The sequence below is a fragment of the Erinaceus europaeus genome, chromosome 5, assembly GCF_950295315.1.
Source record: "Erinaceus europaeus chromosome 5, mEriEur2.1, whole genome shotgun sequence".
NCBI lineage: Eukaryota > Metazoa > Chordata > Mammalia > Eulipotyphla > Erinaceidae > Erinaceus > Erinaceus europaeus.
In genome coordinates this window covers 44,608,478-44,629,352 of record NC_080166.1, presented here as the reverse complement: position 1 = coordinate 44,629,352, position 20,875 = coordinate 44,608,478, and the positions used below count along the sequence as shown (strand labels likewise).

Here is a 20,875-nt window from a genome sequence, read left to right as displayed (position 1 = left end):
GCAACGCGCGAGAGAGATGACCCAGGAACCAAGCTCGTGGTGGCAAGGCAATTCAAATCTTTATTCATCCGAACGCCCCAGAGTCTGGTGGTAGCACACCTGGTTAAGCCACGTAGTGCAAACCACAATGGCCAGCATCAGCCTCCCAGTTTGCATGCGTGCCCTCCTCCAGGTGGAACACAGAAGAGCCAAGACAGAAACAGAAGTGGCTTGATAATACCATACATGGTTAGGAAAGGGGCAGAGAAAGGCAAAGGGGTCCGGGAATGGTATGGACCTCCCCAGCAACTATTGCTAGGGGTTCAATTGGTAGGATTAGCAATACCCTTCGAGGAATTAAGAAGGAGACCTTTAGTCATTTGTAAGACAAAGCAGAAGATTGATATGTAGATAAAACAAATGCAGGGTGAAGCAGGCTTAATGTTTTAAGGAATGCTGGCTCTTGGAGGCAGGGGAAGATGCAGGGTGCTTTGTGAGGCTCCTCACAATTTCCCGACAAGAGACCAGGGGTTTGAACTCAGGTTTTTGTGCATGGTGACATGTGTACGCCTCACTGGGTGTACCAACAACTTAGGGAAATTAAGCTGCCAGGTGGTGATGCACCTGGTTAAGCACACACATTACAGTGCATAAGGACTTGGGTTCAAGCCCCTGGTTTCCACTTGCAGGGGAAAGCTTCACAAGTGGTGAAGCAGAGCTGCAGGTGTCTCTCTGTCTCTCCATCTCTATCTCCCCCTCTCCTTTCAATTTCTCTCTGCCTCTATCCAATAATAATAAATAAATAAAAATATTTTTTAAAAAAGAAACTTAGGGAAATTAAAGAGGAAAACAATTGGTTGAATCAAGAAGGTCAAATAGCACAGCTATCAAGGTGTTGGATGAGTTATTGATACAATAAAATGAAATCTCCAGACAATGAAATCTCCCAGGATAGTGAGAGAACTTGGATAAAGATGAAGGGTGACACTAGGTATCCAAGTCTTTCCAAGATGAGTGGGGTGCCAGGTCAACAGCTAACAGCATTGAATGAGGAAACATACCTTAGAGCAATGAGGTATCTTCCAAATTTGTGGGAATTCCATCCTGAAAATGAAGCAGCAGTTATTTGTCAATGCTAAGATATGTGGGGTATGAGATATTTCTTTTTAATACCAATTCTTCTGATCCTTTAAGCTAGACTTAAAAAAAAAAAAAACCTATCTTTTTAAGAGTTTTTACTGAAGCCATAGAAAGAGTTATGTATGAAAGAAAAGGCAAGCAGACATTCTGTGGTAGGTAGGATTCCATTCATTGTCAGCTACCTTTTCCATCCTCAGAAGGTTGTTGCGGGAATGAAACATACATACGCTAGTCCATCGATCAACCCATGTGGAACCACTTTATATCATTCTTTTCTGACTGACTAAAGCCAGAAGGAGTATTTGACATTTTAGAACCATATCTCAAAACATTAATAGAATAAGATGATTAGTTTAGAGGAGAGGGGTAAATCAAAATCAGGATTTTTCAAAATCTTGCTACCTTTATCTCCTAGAAATGTGAGTTCATGTGAATGAAACTGAGACTTACTCCTGGGGAATAGTTTGTTAGCACTGCATTAGAAATCTCATCTTGAAAGCTGCCCCCACCCCAACCCCCAGTCCTTGTGGCTGGAATATTGCTTTTCAGCATATTGTGACTCAGAGACTAGTTCATGTTTTACCTATGTTGCTGTTAAAATGCTTGAATATTCAACCATTTGTTTTAACTTCTAAATATATGTATTTTTTTCCAAGAGCTCTAATGCTTCCCTGAAACTACGAAGGAAACCTCGGGAAAGTGATTTTGAAACAATTAAATTGATTAGCAATGGAGCCTATGGGTGAGTAAATCATGAAAACTCCCTATCGTATTTTAACACACCTGAGTAACATACTCTGTCATATCATATGACAGATAGATGTTGGATAGGGACTTGAGTTTTTAGATCACTGCTCCTACATTATGGGCCTAATGAACACCTGCACTTATTTGACACTGGATGCTACATTAAAAAAATTATGAAGTAACCTGAGAATTATTTTAGAGTGTCATAAGGGAAGACTTTATAAAGGAAAAAAAAATCATGTCTTCATTCACTTTTTTTTTTTTATATCATTATTACTACTTCTGGCTAACTTTTTCAGACAAAGAGAGACCAGAACAAGAAGAGAGATGGTAAGACACTTTGACACTAAAATGTCTCCCAATGTAATAGGAGATGAGCTTGACACTGGCTCAGGGCAGGCACCCTTCTAGATGAGCTATCTTTTTTTTTTTTAACATTTCGGTTTTTTTTTTGTTTGTTTTTGTTTTATTTTCCCTTTTATTGCCCTTTTTGTTTAACATTGTTGTGGTTATTGATGTCGTTGGATAGAACAGAGATAAATGGAGAGAGGAGGGGAAGACAGAGGGGGAGAGAAAGACAGACACCTGCACACCTGCTTCACCGCTGAAGCAACTCTCCTGCAGGTGGGGAGTCGGGGGCTTGAACCAGGATCCTGACACCGCTCCTTGCGTTTTGCGCCCTTGTGCTTAACCCGCTGCACCACCACCCGACTCCCCTAGATGAGCTATCTTACTGACCCTATTTTCTGTCTCTTTCATTCTTCCCTTTTGGGTTCTGAAGTAACTGAGTCTTGGGACACACACACACACAACGCACACTCCTTACATGTAGCTTTAATACTTTGGGATTAACTAGTACTTCCTGTGTGACCATCTACCCCTCAATCAGCCTTTATTTTGCCTAGTGGGATATGTAAATCAGAAGGGTGAACATTTAGAATAGTACATTTAGTTCACTATTTAGACTGTAGTAGAATTGCTGGCCAGTTGAATTCTGTGCTATGAATCTGTCTCTATATTGGCTCCTTCCATTGTCTAAACACATAATTTGCTCTTCATGACATAGGTCAAATAGTGACAGTCTTCTGAGTTACTAGTAAAAAGTTTGGAGGGTAATTAGCACACAAACTAAATCCTGATCCATTGTAGGCATCCCGAAAATGCTGGTTTAATTATTAATCCCAACTCTATCTGTCTGTGAACAGCAGTAAACTGTCCCTTAGACATTTATTGCCATTTATCACACATTTGAGCAGAAGAGATAAAAGTAATTTTTCTTTTGCCACAAGGGATGTTGCTTCTTATGACTATTAGTATTTTTCTTTACTTCTGATCTTTTCCACACCACTAACTTAGTGAATAACTTAAATAGTTGTGAGTCCCCTCTAAGTTTCACCAATTTGTTTTGGTGAGTATATCAAATGGCTTATTAACTGATGCAGCTTATAAATGCTTTCTAATGTTTTATCTTTCCAGTATTTTATTCCTTTCAGAGGCCTCATTAAAACAATTCTTTCTACCTATGGAAAATATTTCAGAATGTACTTATGATTTTTGTTTATTACTTTTTTTTTTCAATGTTAGAAATCATTTGAAGATTTCTTCCTATTTCCAAGAAAAGACTGAACTTTGACTTTAGTGGGTCTGTGGAGCTGAGCACTGCTAGATTTTAATGAGAGAAGGGGTGACAATTCCAGAATAAGAAAATCTGTAAGGAAGCACTGCTTTTATGAAACTTGCTCATGTATCTTACAAGTATTTGGAGTTCTAATTGGTTGAGTAAACTCATTTGTAGTACAATTAAACCACTGTTTAGTAGATGAGGTATAGCACACTTTGGGGAATGGTTGGGAATATACAAGAAGTTAAACAAGCTGTGAATCAGTAAACACCCAGGATGCAGGCCAAGTCATTAATGGGCTTACAAGCTGCCTGCGGGAGGCTTTGCCAGTCAGTTCAGACCTTTCTCTCTCCCTCTCTCTCTCTCTCTTTTTCTCTATTGCTCTTCTCATATTTAATAGCTCATTACATTTGTGACATATTTCCTCTATTTTTTCATTATTTTTAATTTGAAATTTAAATGACGCTTTGGGTACACTTGATTGCAGGCTTAAGGGAACTGACTGAAGAAATGCATCCCTATGGGGCTGGACAGTGAGGTACCTAGCAGAGCACATACCTTGTGTAAGGACCCAGACTTAAGCCCAGGTCCCCACCTGCAGCACGGAAGCTTCATATGTGGTGAAATTGCTAAGTGTCTCTTTTTTGCCCTTACTATCTCTCCTTTCCCTTTCAATTTCTCTCTGTCTCTATCCCAAAATTTAAAATAAATAACCACCAGGAGCATTGGCCTCATAGTGCAAGACACTGAGCCCTGGTGGGGGAAAAAATAAAAAAGATAATATAAAAAGAAATTTATCCTTGTACATGTAGATGAACCAGAACTATTACATGCTTCCTTGGGCATCTGTGTGACAGAATCTACCACTTACATCAGTGAGTTAGAGGTACCCATTTTATGATTTCTCAAAAATTGGTTCTGTTGAGAACTAGCCCTCTCCCTAGGATGAGTTTTTATCATGTGTAACATGTCATGGTTTTCTCAACATCATTACTTGATGAAATTTATATTGTAAAACCAGTTCACTAATTTGTCAAACATCTGATTCCCTACTCTGTTTAGTGTTTCAGATACCTCCCTGACTGGAAGTTCAATACTCCTTAATGCTGACATAGTATTAGAAAGTTAACACTTGGGCCGGGGAGATAGCATAATGGTTATGCAAAAAAGATGTTCATGCTTGAGGCACCAAAATAATTCAGGCTCAATCCCCAGCCAGAGCTTAGTATTCTGAGAGGCAGGGAGGGGGAGAGGGAAGGATAAAGAGAAAGAGAGCAAGAGAGAGAGAGACAGAGAGAGACAGACAGAGAGAGACAGACAGAGAGAGAGAGAGACAGAGAGAGAGAGAGGAGAAAAAAAGGGATAGGGGAAAGAAAAAGAAGAAAGCTAACACAAAGGTAGGCGCAAGGCATTTGCAGTTGTCTTTATATGTATTCTCTTCTCACAGGAGCCCTGTGCATGAATTGAAACTGTTCTCCCTTAAATATGAGAAAAAGAAAGGCTCAAAGATATGATTACAAATGCTCCATTCTCAAGCAAGGTTCTCTTCTACCTATCAGTATTTTTAAATTGGGACTTTTGGCCTTTTTAATGCACTGTAGAAGTCCTTCTGTTGAGACCTTCCTTGTGAGTTTTTAAATGTCAACTTTGAATATTATTGAAAGAATGAAATTGACTTAAAATGCAAAAGATAACCTAATACTACCATTGATAGGCACAGGTTTCTCCTCCACTCTGTTTTTGCTTTACTACTTGCACTTGATTTGTGCTGTTATTGTTAAAGGGCTTCACCACTCTGAGCTAACGTTTTCAGATAGGAAGAGAGAAGCAGCGAACACCACATCAAACTCCAGTGCATTGGGGGACAGGCTAAAACCTTGATTTCAAGCAATGCAAATCAGGCACCATCCAAGGTGAACTATCTTGCCAACCCTTTTCTGCTAGCCTTAATGCACAGTAAGTAGTCCTTACAGCATGGACTCATTTTCTGAGAGAACCAGGTGTGTGAGTTGATGATGCTGTCTCCTGCACACTCTCTCCCTGTGGAATCTCCTCTCAGCTTTCTTCATGTACATGCACTCTCATTCCCACATGCAGATTTCATCAAGGAATCATGTATCAGACTCTCAGAGTCATGCATAATTTTATGCACGTTATTCATACTCCCGATAGGACCGATTCAATCTGCCCAAGATCCTGTCAACTTCTGATTCCTTTCTCCCTATCATATACACCTTAATTCTGCACGGGTGGAGTCAAGCTTAGCCCAGTGAAAACAAGGACCCTCAGTTTCCCATTCCTCTGCATCACCTTCTATCTCTGGGGATTCCTCTTTCACAAAGAGATAAGACAGAGAAAAAAGAGACAGAAATAGCTTTTCCAAAGAAAGTCACCCTTGTGGACAGAAAGCAGAGAAATGTGAGAGTGACTCAGCTGGGTGTATTTTACAGCAATGGGAGGTTTACATCTCTTTGCTTAACAGTGTTCGATGTCTGTCAGTTTGCTGCTATGTGTCTTTCTGCTTCTTCCTCTCTCTCTGCTCCTTTTGGAACATTATTGCTGAGCAGTTATTTACATAAGAAATGATGATACTTGGTTGAAACTCAAAATGGCAACTTTCTGACAGTCTAAAAGTGATCTTCATAATATCGTGTCTGAAAAATATTAGCACTGAACTTTCTGAATTTCATTACTGGAGCTTCACTGCTGTAGATTATTTCCTTTTTCAGACAGATAAAGAGAGACAGAGATAGGGAAAAATAACGCAGTGCCAAAGCTCCCTCTAGTGCTGTGGGGACCTGGATCACATGGCAGACTATCATAACATCTGAGTAAACTATTTCGCCAGACCTAAACTTACTGAATATTAAATACTGAACGATAAAGAAAGTAAGTTGAATGTTGATTGATTCTGGAGAATAGGCATATAGCTATATAAAGAGGCTGCATTTTTTTTGCCTTTGACATTGTAAATTCTAAATTTAAAAATTGATTTTCTGTTTGAAAATGACTTCTTCATGAAAGTATTTTTTATATTTACTTATTTTCCCTTTTGTTGTCCTTGTCTTTTTTTTATGTGGTTGTAGTTATTATTGTTGTTGTTACTGATGTCATCATTGTTAGATAGGACAGAGAGAAATGGAGAGAGGAGGGGAAGACAGAGAGGAGGAGAGAAAGATAAGCACCTGCAGACCTGCTTCACAACTTGTGAAGTGACTCCCCTGCAGTTGGGGAGCTGGGAGCTTGAACTGGGATCTTTAAGCCAGTCCTTGCGCTTTGCACCATGTGTGCTCAACCACCCAACTCCCATGAAAGTACTTTTTATTTTCCCTCCAGGGTTATTGCTGGGGCTCGGTGCCTGCACCATAAATCCACTGCTCCTGGAGACCATTTTTTCCCCTTTAGTTGCCCTTGTTGTTTTATCATTGTTGTGGTTATTATTATTGTTGTTGTTGTTGCTGTTGTTGGATAGGACAGAGAAATGGAGAGAGGAGGGGAAGAAAGAGAGGGGGAGAGAAAGATAGACACCGGTAGACCTGCTTCGCCGCCTGTGAAGCGATGTCCCTGAAGGTGGGGAGTCGGGGGCTGGAACCAGGATCCTTAAGCCAGTCCTTGCGCTTTGCACCACGTGCACTTAACCTGCTGTGCTACTGCCTGACTCTCCCTGTGAAAGTACTTTTTAAGTCTATGTTCATCTTATGTTTGAGTGCATACCAAACTGTTTCCTGTATCTGGCCTGGTGCCAGTATCTGAGTAGGAGAACCTTAGTTTTCTTTATATCTTGATTGTATCCCATCACTAAATGTATAATGAAAGACTATTTAGTTGCTCAAAGTATGAATTTATATAAAAATAAGTTTATGGGAGTTGGGTAGGAGTGCAGTGGGTTAAACACATGTGGCACAAAGCACAAGGACCAGTGTAAGGATCCTGGTTGGAGCCCCTGGCTCCCCATCTGTAGAGGAGTCACTTCACAGGCAGTGAAGCAGGTCTGCAGGTGTCTATCTTTCTCTCCCCCTCTCTGTCTTCCCCTCCTCTCTCCATTTCTCTCTGTCCTATCCAACAATGAAGGACATCAACAACAATAATAACCACAACAAGGCTACAACAACAAGGGCAACAAAAGGGGGGAAAAGTGGCCTCCGGGAGCAGTGGATTCATGGTATAGGCACTGAGCCCCAGCAATAACCCTAGAGACAAAAAAAAAGTTTACTTTCAATACTTTACCCTAAATATATATACACTGCCTAGTCTTTTGATATATAGGGTCTTTTAATATAGTCAGTACAAACCATACTTCTAATGAATCATTTCCATCTTCATCTTTTAGATTCTCTAAAGGGGAAGTAAGAATTTGAAGTAATATGAATGTAGGAATCTGCATATTTATTATTTTCTCAACTTTGGAGGATCTTTTTATACACCCCCAAGTCAACAAGGGTTTTATTTAGTCATTCATACTTATCAGCGTCTTCCAAAGCTGTTCATTTTGTTTTCCTATAGACAGTGCCTTTTCTTTTCAGACTCATGATTCATCAGTTTAAATATCTGTTTAGTTAATCTTGATATCAAGCTTGCCTTGAGAAATAGGTGTAGAAATAAACCCAAATGCTGGGGGCCTCCGTATGTGGGCTTCCTGAAGAGATGCACCATCACGTGCAGAAGGGCTGGCCAGTCAGCTAGCAGATTCCCACCCCACTGTGTTGTGCAGAAGGAATAATAGCACTGGACAATTCCTGTGCTGGCTACATAGAGTGCATTTAAGAGCTTTCACTGTACAATGAAAGAAGAAGTAGAGCACCACCAAAATAACTCACCTAGAAATGTACACTTTGTCATGCATGACTCAGGCTTGGACCCAGCTCCACAGCCTTGGAGGAAGCTTCAGTGCTGTGGTGCCTTGGTCTTTCCCTCTCTCTATCTGGAAAAAGTCACACTAGAGTAGTTAGGCTCCAGAAATGTCGGGGGTGGGAGGGAAGAAAACAAAAAGATATAGAAGACCAGAGAAATAAAGGGAGAGGGAAAGAAATGGAATAAATAAAAAAGGGAGACACAATTTTGTGAGAAAACTGCAATGGACAAAGATATAGACATAGATACTCCAAAGAAACATGAAATCCTACTTGAATATGTAAAGGGAAACGTGAGTATTGACTAAGCTAAAACTGAATATTCTGAAAGTTGATGTGAATGAGTTACCCTGAAACTGTGGTTCATTGATCTAGTCAAGTGTCCTAGTCCCTGAATTTGTGCTTTCGGGGCAGTCAAAATAAAGAATGGGAATGTATCTGAGATCAGTTAGTTTCTTGTTTAGGTGGTAGACCACTGAATATATTTTACTGTGAGTGACTGTTTTTTAAGTAAGTTATTACTAATGTGGTTATTATGCTTGGTGTAAGATAGCCTCCTATTATTACTAGCTTCTTAAGACTGATGGCTCTTTAGTTAAATTATTACTTACGTGAACATTGCCTAACATCAGAGGTCAAACCAGTTCTCCTGCAATAATAACACATAAGCAGTAACTTATCAGAAAAGCAACCCCTTCAGGACATTTTTCTTGTTACTCAGCATTTCTTGGTAAGGGTTTGAGACTCCTCCTCCTACTTGCTACTTTTTTTTTGTCATTTGACTTTAACAGAAGTCATTGTTCTTACTCAGCTAGAACTGGTTATATAGAATATTTCGATGGCAGAGTCAGCAGCTGTCTCACTGTTCAGTAAAGTTGTCTGATACCTTGGTAGGCTGGCTGAAGCAGAAAGTCCTTTGATGTTGGAAAATGTGTTTTCTGATGAAACATGCCTGAGTAGATGAGGAGGTCTGTGGTGAGGAAAGGTGTTTTTCTTTGTTGTAGGACAACCCCGTGTGTAACCTATTACGCACTTCTCATTTCTTTGAGAATTTCATGAAAAGTTAATTACTCTCAAGTTGAAAATCAAGCACGCTAAAACAGTTATGAACCTTTTTGCATTTCCTAAAGTATTCTTAGTTGAGAAAAGCTATTTTTTTTTAATTTCTTTATTGGGGGATTAATGTTTCACAGTTGACATAAATGCAATAGTTTGTACATGTGTAACACTTCTTAATTTTCTACACAAAAATTCAACCCCAGGTCCTCTACCATCCTGTTCCAGGGCCTTAAACTCACCCCTGCACCCCCTCACCCACCTCAGAATCTTTTACTTTAGTGCAGTACACCAACTCCAGTCCAAGTTCTGAGAAAAGCTGTTTTAACATATTCAATACTTAAAAGGACCTACCTCATGATATAATATTTTTTAATGGTTTCCTGTTCTGACCTGTATGTTGAATTTTGTTTGGTTTCTGGAAAAAAGTTAAAATGCCAACTAGCTACTGGAAAATAATTTACTCTGTTCACTATTCATTTTCTTCTTTTAGCAGAAAAGATAAATTTGATACCTGATATCTGATTGGTGACTATTGCTGAAAGAACAATGTGGGGGCTAACCAAAAGACTGGCCTGAAATGGGGTATTTTGTTAGTATGAGTCAAATTTGGGCTGTCATGTGAATGTTTAAAAAGTTGATAATAGGGGTCAGGCTATAGCATAACACATGGCACATAACACAAGGACCGGCATGAGGATACGGGTTTGAGCCTCTGGCTCCCTACCTACAGGGAAGTCACTTCACAGGCAGTGAAGTAGGTCTGCAGGTGTCGATATTTCTCTCCCCCTCTCTGTCTTCCCCTCCTCTCTCCATTTCTCTCTGTCCTATCCAACAGCGATGACATCAGTAACAACCAAATAACCACAACAATGATATAACAAGGGCAACAAAAGGGGAAAAAATAGCCTCCAGGAGCAGTGGTGGTGCAGGCACAGAGCTCCAGCAGTAACCCTGGAGGCAAAAAAAAAAAGCTGATGCTCACATGGTTTACCATACCAGGAAGCAAGCATTCTCTCTTCCTATGAATCCCAACCCTTGTGCTCTTTTTTAGGGCAGTCTACTTTGTGCGGCATAAAGAATCCCGGCAGAGATTTGCTATGAAGAAGATTAATAAACAAAACCTCATCCTCCGAAACCAGATCCAGCAGGCCTTTGTGGAACGGGATATCCTGACCTTTGCAGAGAATCCCTTTGTGGTCAGCATGTACTGCTCCTTTGAAACCAGGCGCCACTTGTGCATGGTCATGGAATATGTGGAAGGTAAATCAGTCTCTGGCAGAGAAAGCATGACCCCTATATCCAGAAACCTTTGCGCATTTATGTGCTTGAAGCTTTTTGCACCACATAATGGTTGTTTCACCTAGGAACTGAAGCCAGGCAATGAGATGACTGCCATTTCCAGTCATTAGCTTTTGATGATTGCTTGTAAAGTGCCTGTTCTACTATAATAAAGGGAAAATTAATGCTATGTGGGAAAAGGTTGTTTTCCCTTTTTAATCATGTTTAATCCTAAATACAGCCTTCCAGCTGGTCATTAAGATCAGAATAGAAGTGATGGAATTTTTCCCACTTATCACATATTATAAAGCCTCCACACACACACATACACAAAGACTTCACTATAGCTGATCTTAAAGAATGGTTTAAAATATAGTATTTGGGTTTATGATGTAGAATTAAAAATAAATGTGAAGAAAGAAGGTGTATTTTAAAAGTCAAGGAGTTTTTACTATTTATCCACTTATTGGATAGAGACAAGAAACAGACATGGAAAGAGGTTATAGGATGGAGGGGATAGATAGAGAGAGAAAGAGAGAGGTCTGCAGTACTACTTCACTGCTCAAGGAGCTTCCTCCCTGCAGGAAGGTACCAGAAGCTTTAACCTGGGTCCTTGCACATGGTAATGTATGTGCTCAACCAAGTGCACCACCACCCAGGCCCCCCAGTTAATGAGGTATTTTGTTTTGTTTTGTGGGTTTTTTGAGCTTTGCAATTTACCTTTTTAATGTTCCAAGTAATCTCTCAGTTTTACATGAAATTTCTAAGAGTCTGAGTGGCCTTGATTTGTTGATATAAATGGATTTAATAAAGTAAGTAAGCAAAGGCCAAGATAATTTATAAAGCATCTGATTTAAGCACTTGAATTTATTCAGACAATTCCCAAACTTTAAATATTAACTAGTTAGAAAATTTTAACTTTGCAGGTGAATAAATAGAAATCCAGGAAAGGGGGGGGGGGGCATAATAGGTATTTAGTTGTAGATATAAGACAAAAAACATAACTTGCCTAGTTTTCACCTGTTATACTTTTCATCACACCAGTGCCTTGATTACTTACTTTGCCATGATTATTTTCACAATAGCTACCATTTGTACATATTTTTAGAGAGAGAGAGAATCAGAGGAAGAGAATGTGAAAAAAAATTAAATAAAAACACATAGCATCAAAGCTCCTTTCAGTGCAGTGGGAGCCCAATTCTAACCTGGGTTGTTGCCATGGCAAAGCAGCACATTATCCAAGTGAGTGTTTTTTTTCAGATCACATTTTAAACATATCTTGACAATAACCTACATTTATTGTTTAGGTTACCTCAGTTAATTTTCACAAAAACCCTAAAATAATTGAAGTGACTACTGTCTTGATATTATGGGTGAAAATACTGGGGTCTGGTTGTGAGCACCCAGTAAGGCCCACATGACCTCGCACGAGGACTCCAGTAGGGGGAAACTTCACCAGTAGTCATGCTACAGGTCTATCCCCCCTCAAGTTCTCTCTATCTAAAATAAATAATTAAATCATAAATAATAAACTATCGAGAGAGAGAAAAACCAGCACTAGCTTGCCTGTGATCTCTTTGACTGTAAAAATGGTAGCCTTTTTCCATAAACCATGTTTGTACATGTAATATTTTAAAATTTTAATTGTTATTGTCTCCCGATTTTGTACTAGGATTTTCTCAAATTTCGTTTCCATTTGAGAGCCATACCTATTTTTGTTGAGTACCGCTTTTTCAATAATAATCTTTATTTTTGTTTTCAGACCTGATCTTAACTAGAAACACATTAACTCAATGCGTCATATGCATTTGAAAATATGATGTACCTTGTCCCCTAGAAAGAATCCATGTCACTTCAAAATTCCGTGATCTCAGCATTATCTTCTTTAACCATAACTTATATGAGGTCTGCTAAATGTTTTTCCTCTGCTTTGTAGGGGGTGACTGTGCTACTTTAATGAAGAATATGGGCCCTCTCCCTGTTGATATGGCCAGGATGTACTTTGCTGAGACAGTTCTAGCCTTGGAATACCTACATAATTATGGGATTGTACATAGAGATTTGAAACCAGACAAGTATGTACATCACACCAATGAACTTATCTTTTATTTTACATAATTCAAGCTTTTGTCATGTGTATAAAGATAATTTTTATTAATACTGACTTGGCATATTTTGAAAATTTCCGTGGTATCTCTAAATGAATTATTTTGGTGTATACGTTATCCTTTACAGGGATGATTCACATAATAATAATTTATAAGAAACAAAAGCTAACACTCCACTACCACCCTCCTACCTCACCCCCCAACCAGTAAAATGATTTGGGGGAAGAAGGAAGCTAAAGAAAAAGATGACTGGAGTAAGATTTACTTTTTTTTTTTTTTAAGTTTTCCTAATATGTCAACTTTTCAGTAGATGTACAAAATGGCTTTCTATTATCTTTTAAAATATTCATGTAATTAAAGAGAGATACAGAGAAAGATACACAGAGAGTGAGGCAAAGAGACCAGAGCACTCATAAATTCTGGCTTATGTTGGGACTGGAATTGAGACTTCAGAGATTTTTGGCATGAATTTTTTGCATAACCATCATGCTATTTCTCAAGCCCCTGTCACTGGTGCCTTTAAGGATAGTTTCAGATAATACTTTAAAATTTTAACTTTGATATTATATTTTCTTTTACTCACAACTTAATTTTGAATCTTCGTGTAGTTTATTTTATTGTCTAAGTTGAGATACAGATAGATAGGCTATTCCCTTCAAATCAGTGCTATTTTTCTTGACAAAGTTTACTAAATGATTTATGCTTTCTCTATTTTTGAGACACCTCTAAAAGGTACTACATGTTAATATATAAAGTAAAACTATACAAAACTTTTCTAAGCATAACTCATGTTCATTTCAAAAAAATTAGAATGTACAGAACAATATAAAAATATTTCAATCACAACAAATTTTCTTTAAGCAGTATTTTATTTAAACTCCCCATCAGTCACTAAACTTTTAATAAATCACATTTTTGGTGTTCCACTTTAGACAAAAATTTAGGTATATAAATTTATAAAGCTGTGAGGTGTGAATTTTTTTACATGTATAAAATGTAAATTTTGTATTTAATGAGTAGGTATGTAAATTCAAACCAGAAGTTAAAATTTCAACAATGCTACATTTTTCAGTCCAAGTTTTATTTTATTTATTTTTAATCTTATATCTCATTTGAATCACAGATGAATTGTGTATCTGAATTCATGGTGTGCAATGTGGGATAATTGGTAGCTTTTTTTTTCTTGTTCTGAAAATGGGAAGATTTCTAAGGGTTTCAAGATGTAAATGATACTGTAACTGAATATCCCAACAAAGCTTAGCTGGGTCTAGTACCTGGCCTTCCACTGTACATTATGTCTAGCTGCCAGATGCAAGCATTTGACATCTGCCTGTGACATCATCTCTTCCCAGAGTAGGTTCTGTAAAAACCTTAAAAACTGTAAAAAGTAAAAAGTCTTAAAAACTGACAGGGCAAGGGGAAAAGGTTTTTAAAAATTGGCTTCAAAGAGAATATTGTAATGAATGTCCTTCTGCTTCGTAGTTTGTTGGTCACCTCCATGGGGCATATAAAGTTGACAGATTTTGGATTATCCAAGGTGGGACTAATGAGCATGACTACCAATCTGTATGAGGGTCATATTGAGAAGGATGCTCGTGAGTTCCTGGACAAACAGGTATGCCTGCTTTGCTATTGAACTCTAGAGAAATACCAAGTACAACATTGCCAGTGAAATTTGGAATTAACTTGTGGAGGCTGCCTTCATATTAGCACTGAGAGTTTGGATGTCTGTATAAACCTTACATTTAATAAAGTGTAAATTGCTTCCATTTTTCTCTCTGGGCCTCTTTGAACTGTCCGCTCATCCACATTCCTCCCCCAATATTATGGTCTATTAGCAAGACGAATGATCTAATTGCACACAAGTGAGAGTGTGAGAAAGACAAATGGAAAACTGTTTTTGTAAGGAATTCAGGAGTCTCAGTAGAGTACTCTTGAAACTCATGATGCATTGTACAATCACGGGTGCTAAAATCTGAGCCATGGCCCATTTCCCTTTAAGCATGCCTCATTACCATGTGCCCACAATCTGTTCATTGTAAAGTTACTTAAGGTAAACACATCTCAACTGTCATGCTTTTATGAAGTAACTATATTTTGGTCTCTGATAGTGACAAATAATAAGGCATTCTTATTTTAAATGTGAGGACTGAAGAAGTTTTTAATATTGTATAATAAGCAACAGCAGCAAACAGGTTCTCAATTCGAAGTTACACGTTATACATAGATGAGCACTGAAAAACAATGTTACAGTTAACCTTCTTTGTAATTCCTTGCTTTTGTGTTAGAGATGCCCACTTAGACTTGTCAGCCCTAAATTTTTGTCCATGTAGTTCCATGAGGTTGAGCAGGTGCACTCTGTGTAAAACAATTGGTGTTTAGCTATCTTGCTCATTGGAATCCATGTCTGATATTCCAGCCATTCTAATATTGCAATCATCTTTTAGGTCTGTGGCACACCTGAATACATTGCACCAGAAGTAATTCTGAGGCAGGGCTATGGGAAGCCAGTGGACTGGTGGGCCATGGGGATTATCCTCTATGAATTTCTGGTTGGATGCGTGCCATTCTTTGGGGACACTCCAGAAGAACTATTTGGACAAGTCATCAGTGGTAAATATCATCAGGAGTTATCTTTAAGCCACTGTTGGGAAGCATCTATTTAATGTAATTCTGTCGAGTATATACCAGTTTTTACTACTAGAATGTTAAGCGCATAATAGTTTAGCCAACAAATTAAAAGAACTCACTTTTAATAGCACATAGCTGATTTTCACCACCTCAAGAGAGCAATTTGTGTTGAAAATTGATTGAGGAAGTTTTGTTAACATGAAATTTGGAAACACATGAGCAATGTAACCAACTTTTATGGTGTGCTTTTCTGCAATAGAAATTGGTGTGGGATTTGCAAGTTACTTCATTGCAGTCCAGTCTTCCTTTCCATAATGGAAAAACTACACCAGGGAAGAAAAGGTTAATGGGGTAACATTTACATAAATGGGAAAATGGCTAATGGCACAATGAAGAAATTAACAAAAATGTAATAAACCCCCTAAAACAAATGTCTACCAAATAATAAATAATGAGAATGAGAAGGAAGCAAATTTAATCCACAGATTGTTAATGATTTCATTGGTAGTTGTTATGGTGTAATGTTATTTCAGTAACAGCTGTTCATCTTTCATTTAAAATTCAATAACCTTTAGATCTTAACCTGCATGCTGACCCCAACTATTGTTATGTGGCTTGTGGCAATACTAAATGATAATTAAATAGGAACCATTACTACCCTACCTGCTGTTTTTAAATTCCCCTGAAGCATAGATGGCAAAAGTCTTTCTTCTTCCAAGTTTGTCAGTCATCACTGACTTCTCCATCACCTACCTCTTCATTCTGCACTATGCTTACAGGATCTAACAGATAAACGGGATTGGAGGTGTGTTAGTTTTGGTCTGAGGAGTTCCTTAATCACAGTATCATTAGCTCTACAAGCCAGCCATATTTGTAAACCTTAACAAAGTAGATTTGTAAGTCGCCTGCAGAATACAACCCTTTTATACCATATCTGAGCTGTTTATGGATTTATAAATAGGCTGTTTTCTGATATACCAAGGTCTGAATGGCAACAGGAATCAACTGTTTAATTAACACAAGTAGCAAATGCTGGCTTTGTTCTTAATGCCTTACGGCTCAGATGCATATTCATGTTTTATTTTCCAAATCAGATTTAAACTGCAGCAGAGGAAGCTAGAGGCAGGCTCACACTGAAATAACTCGTGATTTTATTGCATTTTTCATACGCACAAGCACGCACACCTCTCTTCAGGCAAATTCCTTTAGAATATAGAACATATTCTAATATTTAGGACAGATTTTAAATACTCCCATTACTAAGATTACTTTGGATTTTTTTTCTTCTGCAGTCTTAGGATTTTGACCTCTCCTTTGTCTTTAGGAAGACTTAGTTTTACATTTATTTCTTTTTTCTTCTATGAGTTGAGCAGTTCTGACTGTTGTGACCAAAATCTCAGTTGAGGATAGTAGGAGCTAAATCTTAACTCTCAGATGTTCCCTAGATGGGTGGGCACCTAAAATGAAAGTTCACAATATTTCCAGTATATGTAGACCTCTTTATAACTCAAAGGAACAATTTGCTATGAGCTGGTTCTGCAAAGAAAAATGTGTTTTAAAAAAAGCTAAATGTCTTGTTGAAATATTATCTCCCTATCATATTGAAAGTGGTGCTGTTAATTTCTTTTTCTCTTTCTTTTTTTTTTCATTTCACTTTGTTGTAGAAATAGTGGTTTACAGGACAGTTGTTGATACCCGAGTACAACATATTATCCCCCCATGATAGAAACTTACCACCACAACCACCAACAACTCCCATCACCATTGTGATATCCGGGGTACCTTTTGCTCTTCCCTTTCTCCTGTCTCCCCATAGCTCAGAATCCTTTGCTTTGCTGCAATACTTGTAAATCAGTGCTCCTCGAATTTAACTGTAAACTAGAAATTAAATGAGCATCTTGCTGAAATGTGACAGTGATTCAGTGGGTCTGGGATGGGTCCTAAAATTTCGTCTTTCTAAAAGTCTCCCAGGTGATGTCCTTGAAACTCTTTGAGTAATGAAGTTTTAAAAGACTTTTCTTCCTCCTAGATGAGATCAATTGGCCTGAAAAGGATGAAGCACCACCCCCTGATGCCCAAGACCTGATTACCTTGCTTCTTAGGCAGAATCCTCTAGAGAGACTGGGAACAGGTTAGAGTACATGTGTTTTAATTTTGCTAATATGCAAGAAATAATGTATATGGAGTAAGTACTCTGATGTTTTTTGTGGTTTTTTTGCATAGGAAACATCTGTTAGTTGATATAAAACATGCACATAATGTTATAATAATAATATTTTGGATTTGTTTTCTGATTCAAAGCAGTACATGCTCTCCAAGTATTGCTTGTTTGTCTTGTAATTCACAAAGCAGAAACTGTCCTTTATTTATTTCAATATATAACACTCCTCTAGAAGAGAACCTCAAGGGCATAAATAAATCTTTTGTCCTGAAAAGCATTCATCTTATAAAATTTCAAACCAGAGTTTAGAGATGTGTAACTTTTTGTTTGGGTTTTGAATATTTTATCCTCTAATGATTTCACCCAACACTTTACTATCTACAAGCCTTGACATGAGTTATCAATATTTAAACTAATTACTAGAAATGAATACCTGGGATTGAAAGATCCTATCCCATCATGATGATTAGCACCATGACTTGAGGAAGAAGATTAAAAAATATTACCTTTCAAGATTAAGAAGATTATAAATTTATATCTTACTGATTATTTTTCTTGATGGCTCTGCTACCAGATTGTTTTGCCACCAGGGTTATCATTAGGGCTGAGAGCCTGCATTTTCCTCTGTCCCCAGTGGTGAATTTTTTTGATAGAGAAGAAGAAGAGAAGTGGGAGAAGGAAAGGGAGAGGGAGAGAGAGAAGAGACACCCACAACACTGCCCCACTGTTATTGAAGCTTCCTATAAAATGTTGTAGCTAGGGACTCGGGGCTTGGACCTATGTCTTTGATAACAGGTACAGTATAATGGCTGTACTTTGCCAGGTAAGCATCGCATACTGAACAAACATATTTAAAGATTCCAACAGAGCCTTAGCCTGCCCCATGTATGAATTTGTCTAGATGAGAGTGACTATTCAATATAAATAGGCATATATACAATATTGACAATATCCATAATTTTCATCAGTGAAAGATTATTGGTTGATGGTTTGCCATTTCATTCTATCCCATTTTAAAATAACTACCAAGAGATACTGAAGAAATGACTATCCCCTTGCTTCTATCCAAGACAAAATAATTTGCTATAATTCTAAATATTTATCTAACCTATTTTCCACAGTTGTCTATGGCTTCACCAATTGGAGAGCTCTGTTCTTGCTGAAGTGTAGAATACTGTGCTGTTAGAGTTTAGGATGATGTATTAAAACCTGTGGGCCAAATATTTATTTTGTAAATAAGGTATTATTGAACATAGCAATGACACCATTCACACATTCTCAGTGGCTGCTTTCATGCTATTGTGTCAGAGTTGAGTCATCACAGCAAAGTTTATACTTCACAAAGCCTAAAATATTTACAGAAAACTTTAGCAGATGCTACATTAGTTAATCCAAGGTCTAAATGCAGAGATCAACTGGCAGACTTTTAATTGAGTCTTTTGTTAGACTTCTGTCCTTTTTTTTTTTTTTATTATTTGCTTTTTCAGTTGTCTAAATGAACATAGAACTAAGATAATGTAGGTGGAAATTAGGGGCAGGACAGTGAGTAGATAGCGTAATGGTTATGCAAAGAGACCCTCTTGCCTAAGACTCCAGGTTTAGTCCCCTCACCATCATAAACCTGAGCTGAGCAGTGCTCCAGTTAAAAAAATAATAATAATAATGACTCTGGGGTCAGCTAATATGAGTTTAAATCTTAGATGTGTGATGATGTAAAGTTTTGCTGCATTTTATATGTGCAAATAGTAAACAACATATATGTTATATATTAATATACTATATCTAACATAATAAGTATAATAAAATAAGTATGCCTATAATACTTTCATTTCTATGCACAAGCAGATTATTTTCTTTTCCTTGGCTCATTTCTTTATCTGAAAAACAGAATTTATAGGGAGTCGGGCGGTGGCGCAGTGGGTTAAGCGTAAGGATCCCGGTTCGAGCTCCGGGCTCCCCACCTGCAGGGGAGTCACTTCACAGGCGGTAAAGCAGGTCTGCAGGTGTCTATCTTTCTCTCCCCCTCTCTGTCTTCCCCTCCTGTCTCCATTTCTCTCTGTCCTATCCAACAACGAACAACATCAACAATGGTAATAATAATAACCACAACGAGGCTATAACAACAAGGGCAACAAAAGGGAAAAATGGCCTCCAGAAGTGGTGGATTCATGGTGCAGGCACCGAGCCCAGCAATAACCCTGGAGGAAAGAAAAAAAAACCATAATTTATATATATCGCCTCACAAGATATCCATGATGATAAAAGATCATTCTCAGGGCAAGGGAAAGCTCACCTAGTAGAGTGCCCACCTCACCATGTGTGGGGGTCTGGGTTTGGACCCTTTGCCGTAATATGGGAGCTTCTGTAGTGGGGGAAGCTTCTTAAGCATTGGAACAGTACTGGGATATCTCCTTCCCCCACCCCCACCCCAGTTTTTCACCGTCTAGCTAAAGTTATTTTACTTGCCACCAAGTTTATTTCTAGGGCTCAATAAATGGAGTACTAAGTTCCTTTAAAAAGTTTCATTCAACCTTGTTTTGATGTAACACTGATAAAGAAAACAATCACAGTTGATGTTGAACAGAACTCCATTACTCCAAAACACCAGCTTTCATTATCCTGACAATTTCTGAGAACCCTTCAATGACATTAAGGGAGACTTACTCTACTTTATATTTCTTCTCACCCTACTTGATTTTCCTCTTGTCTGAAGTGACTAGCAAACTTGTTCTCTGCCAACCTCTGTGACCTGCAGTCAGATCAACTTTATGGTTCAGGAAATATGTGAGGTTGTCAGAGAATTAGTGTCAAAATCTGAATAAGGTCAACTTTTGAGACATGATTTTTACCCACTTGAATCCAATATGAAACACTGTGACAATACAGTTATCTATTTTTATACTATGAGCTATCCCAGAGAAGTATTGTCCTAAAGTATGAATAATAATCTATTAGAATACATGTACCTCTACAAAATAGGCCCTTCCCTTCAGTGTTCATGTATCATATTAGAGTTTTCCCAGTTAGTATTCTGTCCACTTCCTCATCCAGTACTTGGGGGAAGGGTCTTCACTGGACTTGATTTAGTGAGACAAGGCTGTGGTGATGGTCAGTATATCCATGTTTACATATGATGTGCTACAAGTTATCTCTCTGCATATTTTCTCCTTTTTTGCTACTTTTGGTCTTTTCAGGGTTTGACAGTTTGAGAAACAAATCTCCTAGCATAAACTCAAAAGAGACATTTAAAATCCTGCCCAGGCTCTTAACATTGTCAGGAAGTGCATGCCAAACAGGCAGG

General features: G+C 38.1%; 1 protein-coding gene across 10 annotated transcripts in view; it reads left to right on the top strand.

Annotated features, from left to right (window-relative positions):
• MAST4 (microtubule associated serine/threonine kinase family member 4) overlaps positions 1-20,875 on the top strand; it is a 724,287-nt gene that overhangs the window by 662,782 nt on the left and 40,630 nt on the right. For all 10 annotated transcript variants that reach the window (XM_060191259.1, XM_016188336.2, XM_060191258.1 and 7 more), the window contains 6 exons: positions 1,776-1,861; positions 10,448-10,656; positions 12,611-12,749; positions 14,265-14,397; positions 15,230-15,395; positions 17,443-17,544. In XM_060191259.1, coding sequence (XP_060047242.1) covers positions 1,776-1,861; positions 10,448-10,656; positions 12,611-12,749; positions 14,265-14,397; positions 15,230-15,395; positions 17,443-17,544 — 835 coding nt within the window. The remainder of the gene's footprint in view (positions 1-1,775; positions 1,862-10,447; positions 10,657-12,610; positions 12,750-14,264; positions 14,398-15,229; positions 15,396-17,442; positions 17,545-20,875) is intronic.